This window comes from Pteronotus mesoamericanus, unplaced genomic scaffold (genome assembly GCF_021234165.1).
Source record: "Pteronotus mesoamericanus isolate MK-2021 breed Mesoamerican mustached bat unplaced genomic scaffold, CSHL_Meso_final scaffold_174, whole genome shotgun sequence".
Classification (NCBI taxonomy): domain Eukaryota; kingdom Metazoa; phylum Chordata; class Mammalia; order Chiroptera; family Mormoopidae; genus Pteronotus; species Pteronotus mesoamericanus.
In genome coordinates, this window is record NW_026555309.1 from 3,588,982 (window position 1) to 3,614,283 (window position 25,302).

Here is a 25,302-nt window from a genome sequence, read left to right on the forward strand (position 1 = left end):
CCCAACTTGTTTCTTAATCGACCTTAAACTCAATGGTTTATGACATTAACCACCACCATCTAGAAGGATGCAGGTGTATAGAAATGATGGCATAGAGGGCAAATATTTTTGGGTATAGAGGACTACTCATGTTTTGAGGAAGCAAGTACTCTGCTGGTTAAAAGAAAAAAAATTCTCATAACATTGTTGACTTAATACACCAGACTTTATGCAAATGAATGTTATTTCCTTCAGCGTAGTGACCTTGGAGACAGGACACAGCATTCAGTGATAATGCCAATGGTTAAAATGTTTTTAGAATGTCTCCTTATTTGAAATTGCTTCAAGTTATGATTTAAGTTTACTGTATAGATTGTGTTTGGATACACTGTTTTAAAATTGTATTACCTCAAATGTCTTAATCTTTTCTCAGTGATATATAAATACAGTTATCTAGTCTGAGAGGATGCTGTTGCCTAACTGAGAACAAGGGGCATACGTTCTTTAGCAGTGTAGGATATTTATTACAGTAGGACCCAGCACTTGGAGTCTGAGATGTGTGATCAAGTCTTAGCTCTCTCCCTGACTAGCTGGATAATGCTGAACAAAGCATTTACTTCTTGCTGTTTCTCTTGAGTCTTAGTGCTCATATTCTGGGATTCCCAGATACTAGACCCATGAAAGCAGGATTCCCTTCATAATCTGGGAAGGTGACCCGCGAGCAACCAGCTTTGTAGCCTTCCTGTCTTTTCCCACCAGTTGCATCTCTGCCTTGGTAAAATCTCAGGCTTCCTGTTGTAGAGGTTTTTGTTTTTGTTTTTTTTTAATTTTATTTATTTATATTTAGAGAGAGGGGAAGGGAGGGAGAAAAGAGAGGGAGAGAAACATCAGTTGGTTACCTCTTGCACATGCCCCAAATAGGGATTGGGCCCGCAACCCAGGCATGTACCCTGACTGGGAATTGAACCAGTGACCTTTCTTTTTGCAGGACGATGCTTAACCAACTGAGCCATGCCGGTCAGGGCTGTGGTGATGATTTTTAAAGTAATTTTTTTATTCTTAATAGGGCAGAAATGTTCAGAACTTGGTTGTAACACCATTTGAGTTTCATAACGTCGGCTCCATAGAGATAGCCAGTATATTTGGTGGGTGAAACTGGGAGCAGGGAAATCTCAGTGCCTAGGCTAAGGTTGGTGCAGAATGGGGAAGAACAGCTGATGTTGACTCTGCCTTCTGTGTGCAGTGTATTCTGTTAATGGCCACTTGTGATGACTAAGCAAAATGACTTCTAAGCAGCCCTTTGAGGAGGGCGATGGGATACTTATTTTCATATTTTCATAGATGAGAAAGCTGAAGTCCAAAGAGCTGCTTTACTTTGCCTGAGGTAGAAACAATGTTTGAGTCAGGTCTGTCTGGCTTCACAGCTGGTATTCCCCAAATTTCTGGATGCTGATCTTTTTTACCTTCCTCCACAGCCCTGATACTCTTTTCCTGCACTTTTCTCTGCGACTGTTTGCAGCTTTACCCTAAAGTGCTGAAGAGTTGTCATAGTTGGCCACCATTTATCTTTGCTGAGAGGTGGCGATTTTATAAGTAAACTTTTAACATTTATGAGCTTAATTTGTAACAGTGATTAATAAAAGATAAAGATGAAAACATGCTGAAGTGAAGTCACAAACTTGTGTTGAAAAGGGGTCCTCTCAAGGTTATTAGTTATGTAAAATTGAGGACAGGTCAGCTCTGGGATGAGTTCAGAAATAAATGACAATGTACAGACAACATTCAAGAGTTTCCAATTTGCCCTTCCATATCAAGAACTAGAAATTCAAATTTTTGTGGGTTATTTATTGAAAAGGACTCCTGTGTTTTAATCCCTTCAGCAAGCATGTTTGTGCACCTGTTTTATCTGAGCCTCAACGGTAAGTTCTGGGGATAAGAAGTGGCAGCATGAGCAGTTGGTCCTCCAAGAGTGCCCAGTGTGGGGTGGGGGCCCCCGTGGTGGTGGGAGTCTTCTGGCTCCTCGTGGTCCCCAGGGCCCTGCAAATTGCAGAAGGGGTGCTCTGGATTCCAGGTGGGGGCCATGTACTGGTGGTAGGTTGTTAGGGAAATAGATATTACAGAGAAATGGTCTGTAATCTCTTTGGAGAGTGTTCAGAATTGTAGAAGCAGAGGTCAAGAATGGTTTGAAGATGAAATTTCTTCTGGTTTCTTGAAGTGAGAGCTCTTCCACCTACCTTCGTGGCCACGTATTCTGACGAAAGAAGTGTCCTAAAAGCTAGACCTGCAAGACTAATCATAGTGGTGAATGAAAAAGTTATATATTTTTATATTACTAAGCATATTTTTGAAGAAGTTAAGTCATCCTCCAAGCATTCCTGAAGATTACAGTCAACATTAAGCTATTTTATTATTGGAAAAAGAAATTAGAGATGAACAAATCTCATTCAGGTTTGTTCAGCAAATAAATGGGAAATGGAAAGACTATATTTAGTATTCAGTTTTTATTTCAGAGCTTTGTAGGATGCCTTGTAGCTACATTCTGAACCCTTTAATTGTTAATTTAATGCAAGGGTTGCAGTTGTGTGGCCATAAACTTATGTTGTTAGCGATTAGGGAGAGATCATGTGCTGCCAGCCTTGTTTAGGAATAAAGGTAAAGATGGCGTGAACTTTTACTTTTCTGAGAAATTTCCTTCAGGTGATTGCTTGGTGTTTGGACTAACATTCCAGATGTTCAAAAAGGGACCTTGGCAGGCATCGGATGACTTTTTTTTTTTTTTTTTTTTAAAATAAGAGGTAGTGCCTGGAGGTGGCCCACTGCCCTGATTTTCCTTTCTCTAGGCAGGCTGCAGCTTCATAGCATTGAAGTGAATGTGTTCTGATAAATGATGGTTTCCTAAGCTATGTAAACCAGGTGCTAATTTACTTTTAGAGAGGAACAGTTACTTTAGAATTATTAATGGTTCCTGGGTAATTTTGCATTTACATAATTATTTACATAATACTGTGTTTGATTTATCTGTGTAACTGCTTTTTATCAACTGTCTGTGCTGCTTGAAATTTTTATTATTTTTCTACCACTAGGAGTGTGAATTTCGGAAGGGGACAGCTGTACTTTGCATATTTCTGATTGCAAAGCTACTATCTTAGAGTAGAGGGTATTCACCATTTTGTTCAGCCCCTTTCTGCCTCCTCACTTCTCTACTCTACAATGAGAAGCAGGAAGCAAAGAGACAGCCTTGCCTGGTTGACGTATTTTGTATATTTAAATTTCTCATGTTAAAGGAGAAAGTGGTCCATCTGCATTGTACCCTAACTATGTGCTGAACACTGTGTTAAAGTGCTTTATATATACACTCTTAGTCCTCATGAATTAGGGGGAGGTGGTATTATCTGTATTTTAAAAATGAGAAGAAGTAGTTCTAGAATGGGATGTCATTTCAGAATGGGTCTCAGAACTTAGTGGGTTCATAGTGTCCTCTGACTATGCCATTTTGTTCTGTTTTATTCTCAGGGTCTTTTGTGGTTCCATACAAATTTTAGGATTGTTCATTTTATGTGAAAAATGCTATTGGAATTTTGATAGGGATTGTACTGAATCTGAAGATTGCTTTGGGTAGTGTAGACATTTTTAGCAATGTTAGTTCTTCTAACCCATAAGCATTTATTTGTGTTTTTGTCAATTTTTTCTTTAAATATTTTATTTATTTTTATAGAAAGGGGAAGGGAGGGAGGGAGTGAGAGAAACACCGATATGTGAAAGAGACATCAATCAGTTGCCTCTTGTATGACCCCAACCAGAGACCTGGCCCGCAACCCACGCATGTACCTTAACCAGGAATTGAACCTGGAACCTTTTGGTTTGCAGGATGCTGCCCAACCCACTGGGCCATACCAGTCAGGGCTCAGTTTTTTTCATTAAAACTTGGCCTCATAACCGTAGGCTTCCTCTGAATTCAAGAAGCCAATTGAAGCCACTGCAGTGAGACCACATTCACTTCTTGTTTACCTCTTTGTATCTGCACCTCCCTCTTCTTGTCCCGGTGGAAGATGCAGATCCTACCCCATGTGCCCTGGATTTTCTTCCACTTCCCTTCTGTGGGGCTCATGTCCTTAATTGTCTCCCTTCTTTCTACGTCCCTTCTTAGACCTCTTGCTTTCTATGCCTCCTCTTATTAGTGTTTGTGTATTTTATCTAACAAATGCTTATATAGTGCTTAGTAAGTGACAGATACTGTTCTAAGTGCGTTACAAATATTAACGCACTTAATTCTTTTAATAACCATGTGAAATAAATACTGTTATTACCCCTGTTTTATATTGAGGCACAGAGAGACTAGGGAACTTAACTTGCCCAGCGTTGCATGACTTGTGCTTGGACACAGTCCTATTCTCCCTTATACATTAGCCAAATAACTAGTCCTTTATCAGTCTACTTCCACTGCAGCTGGCTTTCTCTTTACCTGCTCAGATAGAAGTTGGGAGCCATATCTACTCTCTCTCTCCACCCATTATCACCTTAACTTGAGCACTGGAGCTTCTGCCTCCTCTACTTCACAGAAATTACTCTTAAAGGTAGCAATATCTACTTGTGGCATTTGATGGATACTTTTATCTTCTTTCTCTAGAGCTTCTTGATCACTTCCTTAAAACTTTCTTTTGGTATTTTCCTCTGTCTTGCTGGCTGACTTCTCAGCCTGTCCTGTAAGTCTTGGTATTTTTCAGGATTCTGTCCTGTTCTCTTGTTACTCTAAACATATTCTCTTGGTGATGTCCACTCCCACACTTTGCTTTCCTTCTGTTTGTCAGTGACTTGAACATCCATGACTTCAGCTCAGCTTTTTCTTTTGAGCTCTTCCCTTTTATATTGTGCTGCTAATTGGATAGCTCCATATGAATATTCTCTACACTTCTCCCTCACCACATATAAACTCTACTTCTCTTCTGTTACCCAAGTTTCAGTGAGTGGTATTATATCTGCTTGGATACCCAAGCCAGAGTCCTGTTGTTTTAGACTCTTCTTCGTCCTCCAATATCCAGTCAGAAACGCAGTCAGATTGTTGGGTAGTTCTGTCTCTTGAGTCTCTCCACCTTTTCCTTTGCTGTACCATCATCTCTTACCTGAATTCCTGTAGGAACCTTCAGGCTGTTTTTCTTGTCCCTAGTCTTGTATCATTCCCACCTCTCCCACTCTGTGATACACCTTTTAGTAAGGGGCATTCTTTCTAAAAAGGTACGTCTTTCTAAACAGCTGTAACACAAAAATTTTTGCATGACTTCTCCATGAATTTAGAATGAATTCCAAGGCATTTCATTGTCTGTCCTCTGCGTAAGCCGCATTGATGTATTTGCAGACATCTGAGTGCATTCTGTTTCCCTAAGCCTCAGGAATGGATTTTCAGTCCCCTCTGCTCCTTGCTTGCCCAGATTCTCTACCTGCTAGTCTCCTCCTTGTCCTTTAGGTCTCAGCTTAGACAGAGTCTTTAAGACCAGCACTGCCTGTAAATTTTCTGTCATGATGAAAAATGAGCTCTGTGTTTGCTCTGCCTATTTTGGTAGCCACTAGCCACATATGGCTATCCAGCATTTGAACATGGCTAGTGTTGCAGAGGAACTGGACTTAAAATTATATGTAATTTTAATCAATTTAAATCTAAATGGCCATATGGGGCTAGTGGCTACTGTATTAGACAGCGTAGGGACTGTTGGGAGGGGGGCCTGTGTGCTTCTTGGCATTCTGTTCTTACCGAAACGCCCAAGAACAGTAAAAAGCTGATAGTATTGGAGGGGTCAGAAAAAGTTCACAAAAAACAAATTTAGGAATTAAAATTACATTGATATGAAGACATAAGAATATTACAAAGCAGACAAATCATTTTATCAAAAAACGATTTTGATTTATCATGAACCAGTTCCTTCCAGCATATTCACGTGGCTATTTCTTTTATACTGGATTTACATCTGAAATGCTTAAATACAAACAGAACAAAGAGGCTAGGTGAAATTAATTATTAAACTTCACTTCAAACACTATTTTTTTGTGGATGCCAGATAGCATTATAGTTTTTCATGTAACTTGATATTAGATTGTTAGCAAATATCAGTGGAACTTAAAATAGGTGAGAGCAGTATGAACCTTTTTTTTTTTTTAACTTTTTTAAGGGAAAAGATGTTCAGATGTAAGCAAGGAATAGCATTTAATGCATTTTTTCCTTGGGTGTACATATAGGTAGAATGGAAAGTTGAGAAGAGATTGCCTAGTTCTTTGGAACCTGTTGATTGGAAACTGTCCTAGGCCATGCTGACCTAGATGTCCTCCCTGAAGGCTGGGGATGGTCATTACACAAACAGCAAGTTGTAAAGCTAGAATATTGTTACCAGTATGTGGTTTTCCTTTTAAATGGCACAGTATGAGTAGAGAAATGAAAGGCTTTAACCCCCTGTCCCACCAATTTGCTTGTGTGAACAGAATCTTAGGAAGGCAGGACAGCTCATTGACTCTCCCATGTTTTTGTGGCAAGAGGGTGGTGTTCTAGTAATATACTGAGATGTTAAATATTTTCGAGGCACTGGGTCTGGCATTGGGATTACAAAGTGATAGACATTAACATGCAGGGTCTTCTTCCATGCACTCACCTATCTGGGCACTCTGGGCATATTTATAGAGACGTAATAGGGAGATATTTAAATGGTTCATGATGAAAGAATATTGAAATATAGTCTATGTTCACAAGTTAACCTTTCAACAGGACATAACTTATTCAAAGAAAGCTATGGAAAAATGAAAAGAATGCTTTCAAAAGTAAAATAACAAATTTAAATCCATCATACCATAAGATTATAAATGAGGTAAGTCTGAGATAGATTAAAAAAGGTACTAGCTGCTAAGTTTGTATGCAACCAGTAGAAATTATTTGGATATTAATGACCTAAACAATTTCAAGTACCAAATGGTATTTAAAGACTTTTCCCTTTTCTACGATGAGGGGGAAAAAAACAAAACAAAACTCTTTCTCACTGTTTTAGGATTGTAGAATTTTAGTTGCTAGGGAATCTTGGCAGTTGAACGTGCAGAGCTCTTGACAAGTGACCAGACCAGAGCACAGAGGGCTTGTGAGTATATTTTTGTAGTAGGACCTTCAGAACATTTTTTGCTCTTTCTACACATAAAATGCATTCTGCAGATGTAGTGCAGGCAGTAAAAGTATTCTGTGTAATGCAGGGCACTTTGCTTTATGTACAGAATCCTTAAGGGTGTATTAGAAACTTTGAGATGATATTTGTCATAGCCATTGGTCTTTAAAGGCAGTAAGCTCTTAGTAGCATAGTTAGAAACTTTTGTTTATATTCTTCAGAATTGTATATAAGAAAAATTGTGAATATTTTCAAATCATCTTTGAGAAATAGGCATGAAGTAGAGAATTTGGTATGTTTAGGATGTAATAGATCCGGGAGAGGAAATTTGAAAAACGTGGGTAGGTATAATACGATGTAAATACTATCACTGATGAAACTTAATTATTTAGATTTCCTTATCCTGGATCATGATTTTATTAGCAACTGATGTGTAGTAGTTAAACTCATTGAAACTATACAAATGGGTAGATGCAGCAGTCTGAGGCCTTAGTAAACTCTATTTTAAAGCTAAGTATTTGGCTTTTTCACTATTGTTAGATTAAATCAAGTACAAATTCAATTATAAGGCTTTGTTGTTAGCCTTAAATTATATTGATCATGCTCATTATGCAAAACAAATGTCACACCTGGTAGAAGCTCATTTTCTCACTTTGCCTTTCTCTCATATTTATAGTCTCCTATACTTGCTAACTTGAGTGAACTTAATCTGTAATCAAAATGGACACAGTGTAGAAATTTATAACTACATGAGTAGGATCCCTTTTCAAACTGAAATAATAAAGTTTATTTGCAAGTTAGAATGATACTCCAATATAAGGAATCTGGTACAGTCATGTAAAAAGTACTTAGAATTGGCTAGTTGAATGATATTTATGGGAAATACATAAAGCAGGCCACTGCAATCAACTTTCACTGATAATAGAAAAGTATGGCACAGTAAAATACTAAAATAATTTGTTACAGAATGCATTGTAGTTTTTTTGAGGCAATTTCAGTTATGAATTTATTTACTTAGAATAGTATAAAAGATATTTCATAAAGGTAGTTTTTCCCACAGCTGATTGGGGAAGGGAAGGTCAGAAGACTTCTGAATAATGAAGAGAGGGGCCATTTTAGGGTCGAACTTTTCTGTGGGTACAGGAAAATATAAAGTTAAACATACAGAGTTTATGGATAATACATTTGTCTTTTTATCATGTTCTAATATAATGAAGATATTTAATTTGTCTAAAAGATAAAGCAGGCTTATTCAGCTGCATGAAATGGATAGTTTTGATTAACAATAGTTATTTTATCATAATAGTTTTTGATAAACATTTTGAACATCACATAATGTCAATTATGGTAGCATTGTAGAACCTACTCACGTTTATGATAATGTAGGTAGAGAAAAATGTTTCCAACTTTGTTGTAAGTCATAATGGTTATGAAATAGTAGATGCAAAACTGTTTGCTATATATCTTCTAGCCTCTATTCCACTGCTTTGTCAAATATTTATTTGCAATAGAAATTTAATACTGTAGTCACTGAATAAGTTACATTTTCTATAGATTTACCTTTTTGAGACCATGTGTAGTTCTCCAAAATACTTTTTCCAATTATCTTCCAATGACCTCTTCAACTGTTCTGTTTCACTTTTGTATTGCTTGCTTCTCTGATGGAAATTTGAAATTTTATAAACACTATATATTTCTCTTTTGCACAAAATATGGTGTCTTAGAAAACTGTTAGGGATTACTCTGCGATCTCTGCCCTTGGTGTCCTGTGACACTTTGTCCCTGCTCAGGTTTATTCATGATGGATAAGGCTCCTCTCATCACATGTGCTCTGTTGTAGCAGAGAAAATAGGTTAATTATTTTCAGCTGTGGTGTTGCTCAAGGTGGGTTTCTTTTTTCCCTTTCCCTCCTCTTCCTCTCCTCCCCTCCCTTCCCCTCTCTGCCCTCCCCCTCCCCCTCCCCCCCCTCCCTTTTCTCCCCTCCCTGCCCCTCTCCTCTCCCCTCCTTTCCTTCTCTTTTCCTTCTCTTTTCCTTTTTCTTTATTGGAAAAGAATGTTGGTAGTGTGTGTATCACAAAAGACTACCCTTTCTCTCCTTGCATTTCAAACCAGGCAGAATCCACATGTAACATAGGATATGATCCCTCCTTTCAGCTTTCCAGAACCTTTTAAAATGCAAAAGAATGTGGGAAATTGCCGATCAGTTAGTTAATCAGTGACAACTGTAGTAGGTATCTAGAAGGCATGGTTCTTACAAGAGCGTTTGACTGTTTGTTGCTTTCCAGCCCCTGACATGTTGCTCATGTTCTGCCTCAGCATCCTCCCGTGGTTTAGGGGCAGCTTTAGGGAGGTTTCTGATTGCCAGGTGACCCTAGACAGAGGGTGGCCCTCATAGTTCCTTCCTTGCTGCTCCTGCCCTACTCTTTTTGTAGGTTTGACATCACCCAGATTGGGGGCGGGGGGGGGGGCGGGGGAAGGCACGCGTGCACGCACGTGTGTGTGTGCATGCGTGCGTGTGTGTGTGTGTGTGTGTGTGTAGTCAGTAGCTTGAAGTAGGTCTAGAGTGCGTGGGAAAATGTTTTCAAATGGTGATTTTTTTTTTTATCAGGCCAGTGAACAAACGGCATCATTTGCTGTTACAGACCAATGAAATTTTGCTAGTTTAAGCTATCCCCGGGTATTTTACAATACTGAGCAAGACACACTAGCTCTGGCCACATTTTGTAAAATTTATATTATTCTTCTATTAGTCTGCACAATAAACATCCTCAGTGCAGGTTGAAATACATTTTTGAAGCTTAATTTTTTCCTATTCCAAGTAAATTACACTAAAAAACTTTAATTTACTTATTTTTGTACCTATCTTTGCTAGCTTTTCCCCTTGTCCATAATAAAACTAATTAGGATAGCAATAAAAAGATATAGGCTAGATCCACATATCTGACATAGATACATGTCTTATTACATAAATAGATATGTACAGATATATATATATATACACACATACACACACACATCTTTTTCCTCATTCCTCTTCTGCCATATAATGTTGAGTACTGTCAGTGTTACTAGAATGTGCAATGGTCCATTGCTGGGCACACTACACCGGATGGAAAGATTACCCACCTGTCTGCTGGCTGTCTTCTCAGTGGTTTCGTTTTTGAAGGAGTTAATTTCGGGGAGTGATATTTCAGTGTTGAATTTCGGGGCATAAAGGCTGTTCTCTAAAGGACATTGATTTCCATGATTGTTGTGCTTTGGTGGCACAACTTACATATTGGACAGAATGCGCCTTTTGACCCATTTAGGAAAAAAAAGTTAGTGCTATGGCCATGCATTTTCTATTTAGCAACTTTTGGTTGAGTGCTATTTCATTAGTGGCCTTGAAAGAAAACATATTAGTCCTCGCACTCTTATGTGGTTAAAAAAACAAAACAAAACAAAAAACACAACACATCTTTATCTGAAGGGCAGCTCAGAATATTCAGACTCCTCAAAGTTATGTAGAAATAACTGAAAGATTTCTGCAAGAAACCTGTGAAATAGTGTGTTATGTAACATAGCATTAGATATTAATGTTAACTACTTTTTTTTTGTCTTGCAAAAATGATTGCAAGCAGATGGAGATAATCTTTAAAATTAAACCACTTTTAGATGTTCACTCCTTCTAAACCATTATAAATTAAAATTTGTCCCTAAGAGTTATTCATAACTTTGGATAAGGTCAGTATTGTTTGTCAGTCACGAATGTCAGGACTATCTGTATTACTTGCTTTGTAATTCTTTGGGATGATTTATTTCTTACTGATCATTTGTTCTCCTATTAATTGAAGAACACTCACACTTATAGTAAAGAGGAGCTCAGAGTCTGAGAGCAGGACTCCTGTACTTAAAAATGTGCAGGAATCACCGGGGGCCCCTGTTAATAAAATGCAGATTCTAGATCAGGAAGTCTGGGTGGACTCAAGATACTGCATCTCTCACCAGCTCCTAGGGGGTGCCAGTGGTTCCAGGACTCCCTTCCAAAGGCAAGGGAGAAAGGCAGGTGAACAAACAACCACCACCATGTGCTGGTTTTGTAGCTGTTGCCCCTGGTGCGGTGGAAATCTTAGGGAGGGTTTCAAAATCACCCTAAAAAAAGGAGGGCTGAGGGTTATGAGGCTTCCCAGGATGGGTGTAACAAAAGAATTGAAACTAAAGGAGGCTAGACTGCACAGTGCATGGTTGGGGGTGTGGGTGGGGAGGTGAGGGTAAGGAGGCAAGGGTACTGGCAAGGAAAGTGTGAGGCTGTGAATGCATCATTGGCAGTAAACTTCAGTGGTCTGACAGAACTGGCCAGTATAATTGTGAGTGTTTCGCATGCAGCGGGAAGGGAATTTGGGGATCTGATTACGAAGTGCCTTCCGCCATGCTGAAGCATTTGGACTTGATCCTGAAAGCTATGGTAACTCCTTTAAGGATTTTAATCAGGTGAGAGACATGATGAATTTTGTGGTTTAGAACAGAAGATCATTTAATCAACTGTGTGAATGCGTTGAGACCAGATTTGGGTGAACCAGCCAGCCTGTAATGCATTGTCCTTCACTAAACCACGAAGGCCTGACTTCTTCAGAGACAGTGTGAATCGAGAGGCAGTAGACTTGTGAGATATGTGGGAGGCAGAATCAGCAGGTTGGTGGACGGGGCTGAATATGCTGGATATCTGGGGCATTTATTACAACAGCAGGCTGTACAGGACAGGGACCACATCTGTATTGTTCAATTCTGTATTCCCAGTGTCTGTGAAATGCTTTATGCAAAGTAGGTACTCGTTAAATATTTTTTAAATGAATGATGGGAAGGATTGAGGGTTATTCCATCCTTTGGCTGGGTGGGAGGTGTGGATGGGATAACTGTTACGTGCTGCAGGGAATACTGATGTAAAGCATAGCATTACTCTATATAATATAATATCAGGTCCAGCATAGTGTTCCCTATTAAAAAATACATATCTTCCATTAATATCAGCAAAATTGGAGATTACCTAGTGATAAAAATGGAAACTAACTCTAAATGCAATTCTTATCCTACCCTTTTTTTCTTTTGGTGCTTGGACTAATACAGATCTTCTGAAGGACTTCAGGTCCATTTTTGTTCTTTCTACATCTTTTTCTTCCAGTAAAATAGTGAATGAAAATAATGTTCAATACCACTAAGAAAAATAGTGACCTTACTATAGTTGTATAGATTTTTAGTTGTAAAAATAAAGCTTGCAAATTATTGAAGGGCAATGATAATAAGGCAATTTTAAGTGGAAAGGATTTTGAAAATCAGCCATTCCTAAGTGCATGAATTTTGTGTAGTTGAGAATCATTCCTAACATAATAAGAATTACTTATTAGGAAATAGAAATATATGTTGGGAGGTAATACAGAAAGGAGATAATTTATAGGTTGAAGAATACAGTTAATTAACATAAAATATGATATATGGAAAGACTCCTGTAATTTTTCATCACAGGGGTAGGTGTAGACCTTTGAAAGAATATTAATCGCTGAGCAAAATATTTTTAATTAAAGAGAATTGCTACTATTTGATACGGTTTTTGTCTAAAAGTGTTACCTCTAAGAAGAAATATGTAGCTGAGCTGTCCATTGAATGTTCTGCAATGGTGGAATTTTCTATATATACACAGTAGCTACCAGCTCCATGTGTTATTGAGCACTTGAAATGTAGCTTGTGCAATTGAGCTACATTTTAATTTTAAAATTGAGCTAAATTTTAAATTTTATTTAGTTTTAATTAATTTAAGTAGCAACATGTGGCAAGTGGCTGCTGTGAAGGACAGTACAGTCACAGTGTATTGGCACCGCCCACACATATTACTGAGGAAGAAAATGGGGTCTTGGCCAAGGGGGTTCAGGAAGGGTATTATCTGGTCCATGAGGCAAATCCGGAATTGACTTGTGGTGAGCTGATGTTCTGAATTTGGAGGCATTTTCCGATTCTCTATCTGGGTCGTTGTCCTTGGATCGATGCCTTCTCCCATGGCAAGCCTTGGCCTGGCTAGGTTTTCCTCTATCCCCAGCTGCTGGTGGGGGCTGCCGGTGTGCTGTCTTCAGGCTTCATTCTCTACCTGAAAGGACTTTCACTTTGGATAGAAACTAGCGGTACTGAACCCTTTATCTTCTGTGTGTTCATTTATCAGCTCATGGATCCTTCTCCTCCCTGGATATGATTTGTACCCTTGATGATCAAGACTTCTTCATGAATTGTGCTGAGGGTGGTGATGAGTGTTTTTCCAACTGCTAGACACTCCCTTGGAAATTCTGATACGTCAAAATCTTTCACTGGCTCACAAGCATCATTGTCACAGTTATGTTCTATACCCCAGGTTCTTTGGAGGTGGAGGAGAGAAATTTAAGGAGAACAACTAGAAATGAAGCTACAAAACAGTAATAGTCTTCAGCATCTAAAAGGCAGCCACCCTTTAACTTTGCACTTGTCCAGGTGTTGGATATTTATGAAAAAAGACTCCTTTGGATGGTATTCTACCATGAGAAAGGTTTTTGTATTCACCTATTTCCTTGGTAGCTTTCCAGGTTACTGTGATATCAAATTAAAACGTGGCTACACAGTAGTTACGCACTGATTACAGAAATTTTGGAAGGTCAGAAATTCACTTCAAAATATTAATATATAGTTTTACACAATTTATTTCTTTCATCTTGGTTTGTTGTATACCCTTTTCTTCCATCTCCCATCATATGTGCTGTTTACTTTTTTTTTTTAGATCTGCTTATTTTTTTACCCTGCGTATTTCCAATGAAATTAACTAACAGCTTTAATGTGGTGCTAATGTGAAGCTGCTTCCTAATAGTTACAGATTGTATAAATAAACATTATTTTTGAAAGGGAATTCTTCTATTTGCTGGTCTCAGTAATTGTTTTAGTGACTTATCTGAGTAAAATGAACCTGATTTAGGCCTTTAACATTTTGCCCTCCCTTGTAAGTTGCCATCTCTATACAGTTCTCTTCCATCTTTGGGAATTGTTTGCTATTAAAATAGTTTGTGGGAGATGTTTACCTTCTCAGTCTGTAAAAGGGTTTTTTCACCTGTTAAATGAAGAGGGGTTTGGATGAGAAGTTCTCCAAAGTGCTTGCCAGCTCTGAAGTGTTCACAGTTGGTTTCTGTGAGTCTCTGCGGTGGTGGCGATTCCATCAGCTGACCTGTCTACTTGGGGCTCCCTCTCACCCCTAAACACATGCGCCTTCTGATCTTGTTCTTGTCTCAGCACATACTTGCCAGTAGGGCACTGTGTTTTCTACCGTGTACCTTACAATATCACACATGGTTTAAACACTTTGCCATCATAAATTACTAAGGAATGTTTTGTAAAATGATGTCCTAATTTTTACAACATAACCCCCAACTCTTAATTCTTATTTAAGAGGTTGATTACTTAGAGAAAAATGTAAGCTCCATGAGGACAAAGGAAATTTTGTTTCTTTTTATTTAGTCATATCCGAGCACCTATATCAGTGTCTGGATCACAGTGCTCAGTAAATATGTTTTGAATAAAAAATGTGATTTGAGGTTTAACTTTTTTATTGAACACCAAATCAAACGTAAATACAATTTGAATATGTATTACCCAGGTAATAATTATGAGAATTATTTGATAACACCTAAAATTTATCTTTCTCTTAACAATCTATAAATGCACTGTTCAGTAAGATAGCCACTGGCTCCATGTGTATGATTTTTACTTGAAATGTGGACAGTAGGAATTGAGATAAGCTGGTGTGAAATACATACTGGGTTTCAGAGACTCAGTACCAACAAATGTAAACTATCATTCATTTTTTAATATTGATTGCATTTTGTAACGATAATATTTTGCATATATTATGTTAAATAAAAATAGTTATTAAATTAATTTCATTTTTGGGTTACTTTTTAAATGTGGCTGTTATATTTAAAATTACATATGGTTCTGATTTGATGGCCCATTGAACATTGCTGATCTAGACATAGAAATGTAGACATTGAGTGTAGAGAAGGGAGCAACCTTCTAAAAGAAGTTTTAAATGAACATCTGCTAGAAACAAAATTATATGTTGCAGCTGTGACTTGGGAATGTGGGTATTCAAATGGTCTTGATCAAATTTAAAAAGACCAAAATAAATTAATTAGATTAGCTCAAATGAGAAATATGAAATCCAACTACCAGATGGATTCCTAGCATAGTCGCTAGCAGAGTCTTGAGGTCAGAAAAGGGGCATGAAGGCGGTGGTGGGTGGCGGCTGTCCGAGCAAGTGCGAGCAGTCACTAATGGCTGACGAAACCATAGTTTTGAACTTCTTTGCCCAGAGCTATCCTGTTTGTGGTCACGGTTGTGGTGGGCAGTGTGTTCACTTGATTTCAGGTAATGCTGTTTTCCATGCCACTGGAAAATGAACTCTTGTGGCAGAGAGTAGGGAAGTAGAAACCCAAGAGTCTGGTAGGGTTACTTTCAGTGAGTGTTCTGTTTTGTCCCTTGCCATGCTGGTAGGCACGTTCCTTTCCCCCTCTGCTCAATTCCATTGCCTCTCCTCCAGGCTGGCTGTGCCTCTGCACCCAGGGGTCTGCCCCCTGGAGCTGGCTGGGAACCCCATCCAGTCCGTAGCATTTCCTCCCATGACATGTGGTAGACCCTGGAGGGATGCGGCTGTTATCCTATAAAAACAAGGCCATCAAGGACATATAAGTAGACATTGCCTTCCTTAAGCTAATTTGAAAGGTTATTTTGGTAAGTGGTTAGTCTGCACGGCTGGTTTAAGCTATTATCAAGTCCATTTCAGTATTTATTTCCTTGAAAGCCAGAATGAGCCTTGAATAAATGAAGACTGACTGCTTAGGCTTTTAAGGAGTAAATTTAATTTATAAGTATTTGTTTTATTTGGCCCTGGAGATTCCTCCTTCTCTTTCTTTTGGGTTTTAAAGTAGTTGTGTAGTAAAGCGGCATGTCTGTAAATAAAATGGCTTTTTGCTCATCTTATTTTCACCCATCTGACCTGTTTTTGGAGAAAGTACACAAGAAAATTCATGGCAGTTAGCAGCAGAGTGAGGAGACCTTTGACTTTACCTGACAGCTGTCACCTGAAAACTACAGACCTAGAAACCCCCTCAGGTGTTATGCCTGTAGTTCTGACAGCAAACCAGGAATGTTGTTTACATTTTCTGTAAGCAAAATTCTTCGCTTGTTAGGAATATGTTAGAATCAGGCAGCAGAAACTGATTTTTTTCTTTCTTTTTTTAATTCTGCCTTATTGGTGAGCTCTCAGCAGTGTTAGGTGGCCCATTGTTCCTCCTCATGCTCATAGAGAAGTGTGTCAGTGGAATTTATTACTGAGCTTTTTTTGAACATCACTTTGGAAATTCTTCCATAGAAATTGTTTTTTCAACTTGGGCAGTATTGTACAATGCTTAATGTGCTTATGAAAGAGGGAAAAAAATGAGTTAAATTCCGTGGATGTTTAAGATTTCAGACATTTTTTACTATGTGAATTAGTTCTTTATTAGGTTGTTTATTTAATTAGCATTCAACAAAAATACTTCCCTCTTTCCCTTGTCGAAACATTCTTTAAATTGGTTATTTTAATTGGACACAAAATCTGTAGGAGCTGTTTGAAGAAAATGCAGAACATTAGATAGCGTGTAACATGTGCTGTAAACATAGGATGCTGATGGATGGGCTTGCCCACTTTCCTCCTACCTGGTCATGTCCTGCCTTATCCCAAAAGGTTAAGACAAGGGTGAGGGCTGCATGGATATATCTATATAATTTTTGTATGGGTATTTTGAACTTCATTCTCTTAAAAGAGTTTTTAGTTCTGACCAGTTTTGGGGAAAGTTTTCTGTTTCTGTTGAAAACAGTCATAGAAACTACCCATCCCCTAGAGTTTTGTCTGAGTGGTCACATGGGCCCCTGGTTTATCCAGCGCCCAGAGCCTCTGGGTGAATAATGAACCTGTGATTGGACTGGCTCTGCCAGCAGTGCAGACCTGGAACGTGGTAGGCCCAGAGCCACAAGTGAAATAGGTCCTCTTGGAGAATGAAAGCTTTTCTTCTGGTCCTTTCGGAATCTTGTATATTCCTGCCATTAAACATAATGAAATTATGAATTTATTGTACTCTGAAACTTGTTTTCCAACGTCGTTTGGACGCTTTTCATTCGATGCCTCCATTGCTGTTACATAGTTGTAGGTGGGCTGCAAATATCTAATTTGTAATAAATGACTGATTTTGGTATTTGTATAATCCTCTAGTCAGTTTAACTAGGTTGGGCTTTTCGCAGCCGTCAGTGCTGCGGCTGCTCATCTGATTACACTGCTCAGGGGAATAAGGTTAAGGGCGGGCTGTTGGTAACCAGAGCATTTCTAGGGCTTTGGTTCAGCAGATGGGCTGCTTGGCTATATTCATACATCTGCTTGCCTGCTGTGGCAGCTGCTGCTGCTTCATGTTGTGTTCTTTTGTTCTGTTCCATCCAAGAATGGAATGCTAGGAAGTGGAGTGAATGGATTAATTTAAGGTTAAGGTTAGTGTTTTGCTTGCTTTCTAAGTAACTGATCACAATAATGCTTCTGATAGAAGCTAATGAGTTTCTCTTAAAGGGAACTAGGTTTATAAAATACAGCTCAGCAAGGGGGCTAGATTACTATTGTTGATAAAAACCAAATTCAAATGCATAAAATACTGGCAGTTTTTGTCATTTGTTCCTAATTCTTTGTTTTTTTCCTTCTTCCTCTCCACCTCCTACTCTCTTCCAGGACCTATATCCAGACTTTGCCTGACGCTGCAGGGTCCAGGAGAATTAAAGAAATATGGAATGACATGAAGAAGATTAGTTAAGGATTACAGGCTTTGAGGACGAACACCACGGTGAAGTGAAGCACAGACAAGCTCCTGGGCTGTAGTTTGGAGGAGCCGTGTGTTGGAAGAAGATGGCGGATCCAGGAATGATGAGTCTTTTTGGGGAGGATGGGAATATTTTCAGCGAAGGACTCGAAGGCCTTGGAGATTGTGGTTACCCTGAAAATCCAGTGAACCCCATGGGTCAGCAAATGCCGATGGACCAGGGCTTTGCCTCTTTGCAGCCACCCCTTCATCATCCCTCCACTAATCAGAATCAAACCAAGTTGACCCATTTCGATCACTATAATCAGTATGAACAACAAAAGATGCACCTGATGGATCAGCCGAGCAGGATGATGAGTAGCACCCCTGGGAACGGACTGGCATCTCCTCACTCGCAGTATCACACCCCTCCCGTTCCTCAGGTCCCTCACAGTGGCAGTGGCGGTGGTCAGATGGGAGTCTACCCTGGCATGCAGAATGAAAGGCACGGGCAATCTTTTGTGGACAGTGGCTCCATGTGGGGCCCCCGGGCTGTTCAGGTACCAGACCAGATACGAGCCCCCTACCAGCAGCAGCCGCAGCAGCCCCAGCCGGCTCCATCGGGGCCCCCCACGCAGGGCCACCCTCAGCACATGCAGCAGATGGGCAGCTATATGGCACGTGGGGATTTTTCCATGCAACAGCACGGTCAGCCACAGCAGAGGATGAGCCAGTTTTCCCAAGGTCAAGAGGGCCTCAATCAGGGAAATCCTTTTATTGCCACCTCAGGACCTGGCCACTTGTCCCACGTGCCCCAGCAGAGTCCCAGCATGGCACCTTCCTTACGTCACTCAGTGCAGCAGTTCCACCACCACCCCCCCACTGCTCTCCATGGAGAATCTGTTGCCCACAGTCCCAGATTCTCCCCTAATCCTCCTCAACAAGGGGCTGTTAGGCCACAAACCCTTAACTTTAGTTCTCGGAGCCAGACAGTCCCCTCACCTACTATGAACAACTCAGGGCAGTATTCTCGATATCCTTACAGTAACCTAAATCAGGGATTAGTTAACAATACAGGGATGAATCAAAATTTAGGCCTTACAAATAATACTCCAATGAATCAGTCCGTACCCAGATACCCCAATGCTGTAGGATTCCCATCAAACAGTGGTCAAGGACTAATGCACCAGCAGCCCATCCACCCCAGTGGCTCACTTAACCAAATGAACACACAAACTATGCATCCTTCACAGCCTCAGGGAACTTACGCCTCTCCGCCTCCCATGTCACCCATGAAAGCAATGAATAATCCAGCAGGTACTCCTCCTCCGCAAGTCAGGCCTGGAAGTGCTGGGATACCAATGGAAGTTGGCAGTTATCCAAATATGCCCCACCCTCAGCCATCTCACCAGTCCCCTGGTGCCATGGGAATTGGACAGAGGAATATGGGCCCCAGAAACATGCAACAGTCTCGTCCGTTTATGGGCATGTCCTCAGCACCGAGGGAGTTGGCCGGGCACATGAGACCAAATGGTTGTCCCGGTGTTGGCCTTGTAGATCCACAAGCAATCCAGGAACGGCTGCTACCTGGCCAGCAGCACCCTGGTCAGCAGCCGTCTTTTCAGCAGTTGCCAACCTGTCCTCCGATGCAGCCCCACCCAGGCTTGCACCACCAGTCTTCACCCCCACACCCGCATCACCAGCCTTGGGCACAGCTCCACCCATCACCCCAGAACACCCCGCAGAAAGTGCCTGTGCCTCAGGTAAGGGAACTCTGATCCTGCCTGCCTTGTGGTATAAAATGTAACTTGGTGAACTTATCTAATAGAACTTTCCTTTAAACTTCACACAAAGCATTTTCATTATGAGAGGCTTTAATTTTAACCTTGTTAAGCTGTCCCATAATCTCATTTTTAAATATTACTCCCTTTATTTACCCTCTCATATACTGACTTAACGCATTTATTCACTTATTCAAAAAGTCTTGATTCCTCCTATCCCAGGAATTGTGCTAGGAGCTGAGAATGCATAGGAAACTTAAGTTGTCACTGTCAGCAAGGAGGGGGACATTGGACTCAGAACAAATGTCTTTTCCTTCTCTTTCTATTCTTTACATTTCTGTCTTCCTTTCTGTTTTAAAAATACCCATAAAACTGAAGCCTTATGTGTTTGTGGTGGTCCCTCCCACCTCTTTTAGAAAATTGTATTTTTTTCCTTAGGAAGCTGAAAAATATGTTCATCTGTAGTATTTATTTTACCAACTGTTGAATGTTAGTGTGAATTTAAATTGCAAACTGTAGAAAATCACTGTAAACAGAGAAAGTGCTTGGTCTCTGAGGGACTTGGGTTTCCAGCACTGAAACAGGAGTCTTCCTCTTTGTAAGCTGGGCTTTTTGTCATCCTATAGAATTTTGAAGCAGACAGGTTTAAGTTTTAAGCTCTAGCATTCACAAGGACATCTTTCCATTATAAATGTTGGTGTTTTTGCTTTAGGTCTAAGAAAAATAATACCTTTGTGTACAGGTTACTCCGAGTACTAGTAAAAAATACTTACTGCTCTTCCACTGTGATTGCAACTCTGAGTTTGAATGGTACAATAGGCAATGATAGAGCTGTAAGGCACAATGCTTGTTTTTTTTTTTCAATCCTCACCTGATGTTACGTTTTATTGATTTTTTTTTTTTTTAAAGACAGGTAGGTGTTGGCCAGGGCAGGGTGGGGGGTGAGAAAGATCAGTGTGAGAGAGAAACATTGATCAGTTGCCTCCTGTATGTGCCCTGACTGGGTAGCAAATCCACAACCTAGGTATGTGTCTTGACCGGGAATCGAACCTGTGACCTTTTGCTGTACAGGATGATGCTCCAGCCAACTGAGCCACCCAGCCAGGGCCGCAATGCTTGTTCTTAATGACCTTATAAATTTGGGGAAACATGATCAGTATGTGAAAATATAAAGCAGAGTAAAAGATCGCACATGACTATGTGACAGTTGTCCAGATAGAGCAAATACCTGTGGATAAGGGTGCTTGGAATTTGGCTGGGACTTAGCCATGGAGAGTGCACTGAGGATCACTTTTTGGGTTGGGGGATGACTTTTCGGGTTGGACGATGATAGGTAGAATGGGGCATGGGAAGTCAAGCTTGCTGCAGAGAAGGGCAGGCAGTAGAGGTCTGGCATTCTGTTTTAAGGGATTTGCACTTCAGTGGGGAGCCAGTGAAATCGATTAGATAGTCGACAGGATGACTGGGGGACCAGAAGAAGAACTGTGAGCCTGTGGTCCAGGCCTGTGAGGACAGTTTGGACCAGGGATCGGGGAATGGGACAGAAGGGATTGAAGCAATATGAAAGTACAAGGGTTTGATCAGGAAGCAGAGCTGAATGGGGCATCACAACTGGAGAGGCATTTAGAATAGAGACTCAGAAGCTTCAGTGTCAGGCGTGCGTGTTGGTGGGAGGGTTGGGGGAGAGACAGAACTGGGGAAGTGGAGGTCAGGAAGGACCTGAGGACACAGGACATATAGGAGTTTGGGAGAAGCTGCCCCCAGAGGCCTGGCACATTTGTAGATTCTCAGGAGGAGATCCGAGGTCAGTGGGAGCTGCCCTGCTTGCTGCCCAGGAGAGCCCCCTTCCTTTCTTCTCCTAACCTGCACCTCAGGGGAAGGGGCTTCTGGAACGTGTGGTTCCTGGACAACCGGAAAGGGAAGGTGGGAAGGGCAGTCTGACAAGAGGCTGGGAACAGAGGGCCTTGGGAAAACAAGGGAGAAGAAAGGAATGGAAAAGATCAAACCTGGCCAATTTGTTTTCCTTTATCTCCAATTTTACAGGAAAGTATTCCTCAAAAGTTACCAAAGTGTCCTCTGCCTGAGGCCTGCTGTTCCTGAGGGGTGTGGACCTGAGTGGCTTCTAGGGCAGCGCAAATGTGACCCCCTTTCCAGGAATCATTCTTTTCTCGTTCCTTGGACTGTTTCTTATTAAGCAACATGTTTTTTTCAGAGCAGTGGTTCTAGATTTGTCTTTGTCCCAGCACCTTCTCTTTCACTGGAGGGCAAGTGCAGGTTGAAGTAGATACCTGTGAATATAATCTGATTCCTCGATGGGAATTGTTGATCTCCTCCTGCTTTCCCAATTGTTAAGAGTACGAATATCTCAATGGGCATTTCAGAGGTTGAATGTGAGTATGTGGTGTTTGGTTCATTGTATGCTGGAGGGTCCCTAGGTACTGTGCCCAGGTCAGATGCTGGGGGACATCAAGTATATTTCCCTTTTTCTTTAGCCCCTTCTTCTAAAGTCTGCCATTTTTGATAAGCTAAAAACTAAGTAAGGGATGTAAAAAAGTACATTTGAGGAATTTTCATTATATAAGTTCAATTATATTTTAAAATTTTGGTCATGGCATTTGCTTTCTTATTGCTGCTTAACATTGCATTGTCTTCAGATTTTGAAACTCTCAGTTATGAAAATAATGCTGAGGAGGTGTAAAGTCTTGGGAAGAGCATTGACTTTAAAGTCAGAAAAGTATTTGAATCCCAGCTCCACTATTTATTAGTGTGGGGGCCTTAGGCAACACACTTAACTTCTGAACATAAAACAGTACCCACCTCAAAGGGTGTTGAGATCAAGTCAGGTAACAAATACCACATGTTCATGTTCAGCCTTTCGTGGATACATATATGTTAAGTCTACTCTAGGTTTAATTTCTAATCTCTGGCAATGTAAGCCTTAATTGTCATTTCACATGTACATGCAATGTAAAATTATTTTTATTTTTAAGGAACAGGTTAAATATTATGAAATACAGCCTTAGTTATAAAACACTAAATTTGATTTGTACATATATTACCCCCTTTTAGCCCATGTTGCTGGGTGTGATGAGGATAATGATATGGGTAATTCAAAATGCTATCAGAGAATCCTAAAACCTCTCTTTCCCTGTGAACGACTCACATTCTACTCTAGCAGATATATCTATCTAATCATGTTTTGCTTTTAGAACTACTAAAACTATTGCATTTATATATATGACAAAATGGTGGTTCAAAACCATGCTGTGTAGCAAGAAAGCTACCAGAGTAGGTTGAGATACGGATGCACTTTGCTGAAGAATCATATTTAGATAGGCTTGTTAACTTTTTTATCCTGAGTTTTTCACTTTTTAAAAATAGAAGTTAAGTGTTTAAAATGTATAATGGGTTCTGGACAGGTATTTTCTAAATTGTATAGCACATTGAAGTACTTTTAAAGACAAATTTAACTTTATATGAAAGAGTCAACAAAGGAAAACACTGGATGAGAAAGGTCAGAGATCATTGGTCTGTAACGTTAATTGTGGTGCATGGACATATTTAATGGAACCTTTACCAGGGCGTTCGACTCATGGCGCACTGGCCACATGCAGCCCAGGATGCCTAAGAGTGCGGTCCAACACACAATCGCAAATTTACTTAAAACATTATGAGATTTTTTTTTGTGATTACATGTTGCAGTGTATTTAATGTGTGGCCCAAGACAACTCTTGTTCTTCCAGTGTGGTCCAGAGATGCCAGAAGGTTGGACACCCCTGTGTCTAGACTGTTCTGTTTACTTAGTAAAATTTAGAGGGGGAAATAAGTCTAGCTTATATTTTTTTCCAACAGTTGTTCAGGGTAGTGGTTCCTGAGCTTTGTCATCTCAGATCCCTTTATACTCTTAAAAATTATTGAGGACTCCAAAGATCCTTTGTTCTTAAGGGTTATATGTGTTGCTATTTACTGCCTTAAAATCTTAAACTGAGGACAATTTGAAATATTTATTCATTAATTTAAAATAATCATTGTGTTAACATAAATAACATTTTTAAACGAAAAGTAACTTTTTTTAAAACAAAAAGTAATGACATTGCTTTATATTTTCTCAAATTCTACCATCTGCTTCTGCATGCAAGTTATGAGCCTTTGGAAAAGTCCATTTACATTGAGAGAGAATGAGAGTGAAAGGGAAATCACATCTCAGGGTCACTATCCAAACAGTTCTGAGCTCACAGACCTGGTGGCCCCCAGCCCCACTCTGAGAATCCTGATTATAAAGAGAAGAGTACAGGCTTTGGAGTAGAAGCACTAGCAACTGATTACTGACCCCATGACCTTGGGTGGGTAACTTAACCTCAGGGCCTCTATTGCGCTATCTCTTAAATGAGGGGTGATATGCCTTTTTGGTTAGAGGCAAAGTGAGGTTAGCAATGGCATCTTTTGGTACTTAACCTGGTAGACACATTATCATTGGCACATGTTCAAAATTGCTTGTTGCAAAGTTTGAAAAATAATCTCAAGCATTTATTTTAGTGTTAACTATTGTCAGAGTTGTGTGACTTCATTTTCATTTACTTGGTTTCAGGGAATAGCTATCAAATATTGAGGCTCCCTATATACTGCTCATTCAGAGCCATGCAGGGATCTTGTTGCAGGGGCAGGGAAGAAGTGGTACAGGCAAGCCTCTCCCAGGAACAGCACACTGCAGAGATAAACACTGCGTGCTTTTGGAACAGCTCCTAACCCAGTCTTCCAGTGGGTGAGGTTGAGGTCTGGGAGGGTGTTCTAGGTTTAGTGATCTTAGCTGATGTGAAGGACAGGGCCAAGTGTGAGGAGGATGGATAAAGGGGGAGGAAAAAGAATCTAGGGCTTAGGAAATGTCCTTCAGTGTTATTGGAATGTAGAGACTGGGGCATGGGAGAGAGAAGGCTGCATGAGGCTGCATGGTCAGACCCCTGTGGGACCTCATTGGTCATGGTGAGAAGCTTAGACCAGGTCCTATGTCCATGGCAGGTTTTTGGCAGGAATAAGCTTTGCAGCACCTTAGAAGTAGAGAGCAGAGAATGGAGTGTTTATCAGTGCACAATGGATGGAGGTGGGAACAACCTGAGAGGAAAGCACAAACACCTTTCTGTTCATTTGAAGAGCTTATTTAAGAAAGACTGGTTAAGTGGATTGTCCTTCAAGTTACAGGCAAATCCCCGAGTTTTTGAATCACTTAGACTTTACAAGTCTACACAGGTATCTCACTTCATGAATTACACTCTCAGATAAGTGAGGTCTTGAAGAAATTTTAGGATCTTTAACATTGCGCTCTCAGGTTATGTATAGTGTGTATATATTTGTGCCCCTTTCAACAATTTGGTCCTGAAATCTAGTTGTAATGAGGGAGAACAGAAGCATAAAATTTTTTTTAATGGACCATTGAAATTGAGAAGATAATTTCTCTGTGTCTCAATTTTCCCCTAGGAGATTTTTTTTTTTAAAGGCCTGGAAGAACCAGTGGTATAGCTTGTCTAGTTATTTGTCTTTCTGTGATGTCTTATG

General features: G+C 40.1%; 1 protein-coding gene across 3 annotated transcripts in view; it reads left to right on the plus strand.

The window, feature by feature from the left end:
* The window catches only part of CHD7 (chromodomain helicase DNA binding protein 7), a 198,051-nt gene that overhangs the window by 47,473 nt on the left and 125,276 nt on the right, over positions 1-25,302 (plus strand). For all 3 annotated transcript variants that reach the window (XM_054590164.1, XM_054590166.1, XM_054590165.1), the window contains exon 2: positions 17,905-19,734. In XM_054590164.1, the coding sequence (XP_054446139.1) occupies positions 18,079-19,734 (1,656 nt within the window). In that variant the 5' untranslated portion in view covers positions 17,905-18,078. The remainder of the gene's footprint in view (positions 1-17,904; positions 19,735-25,302) is intronic.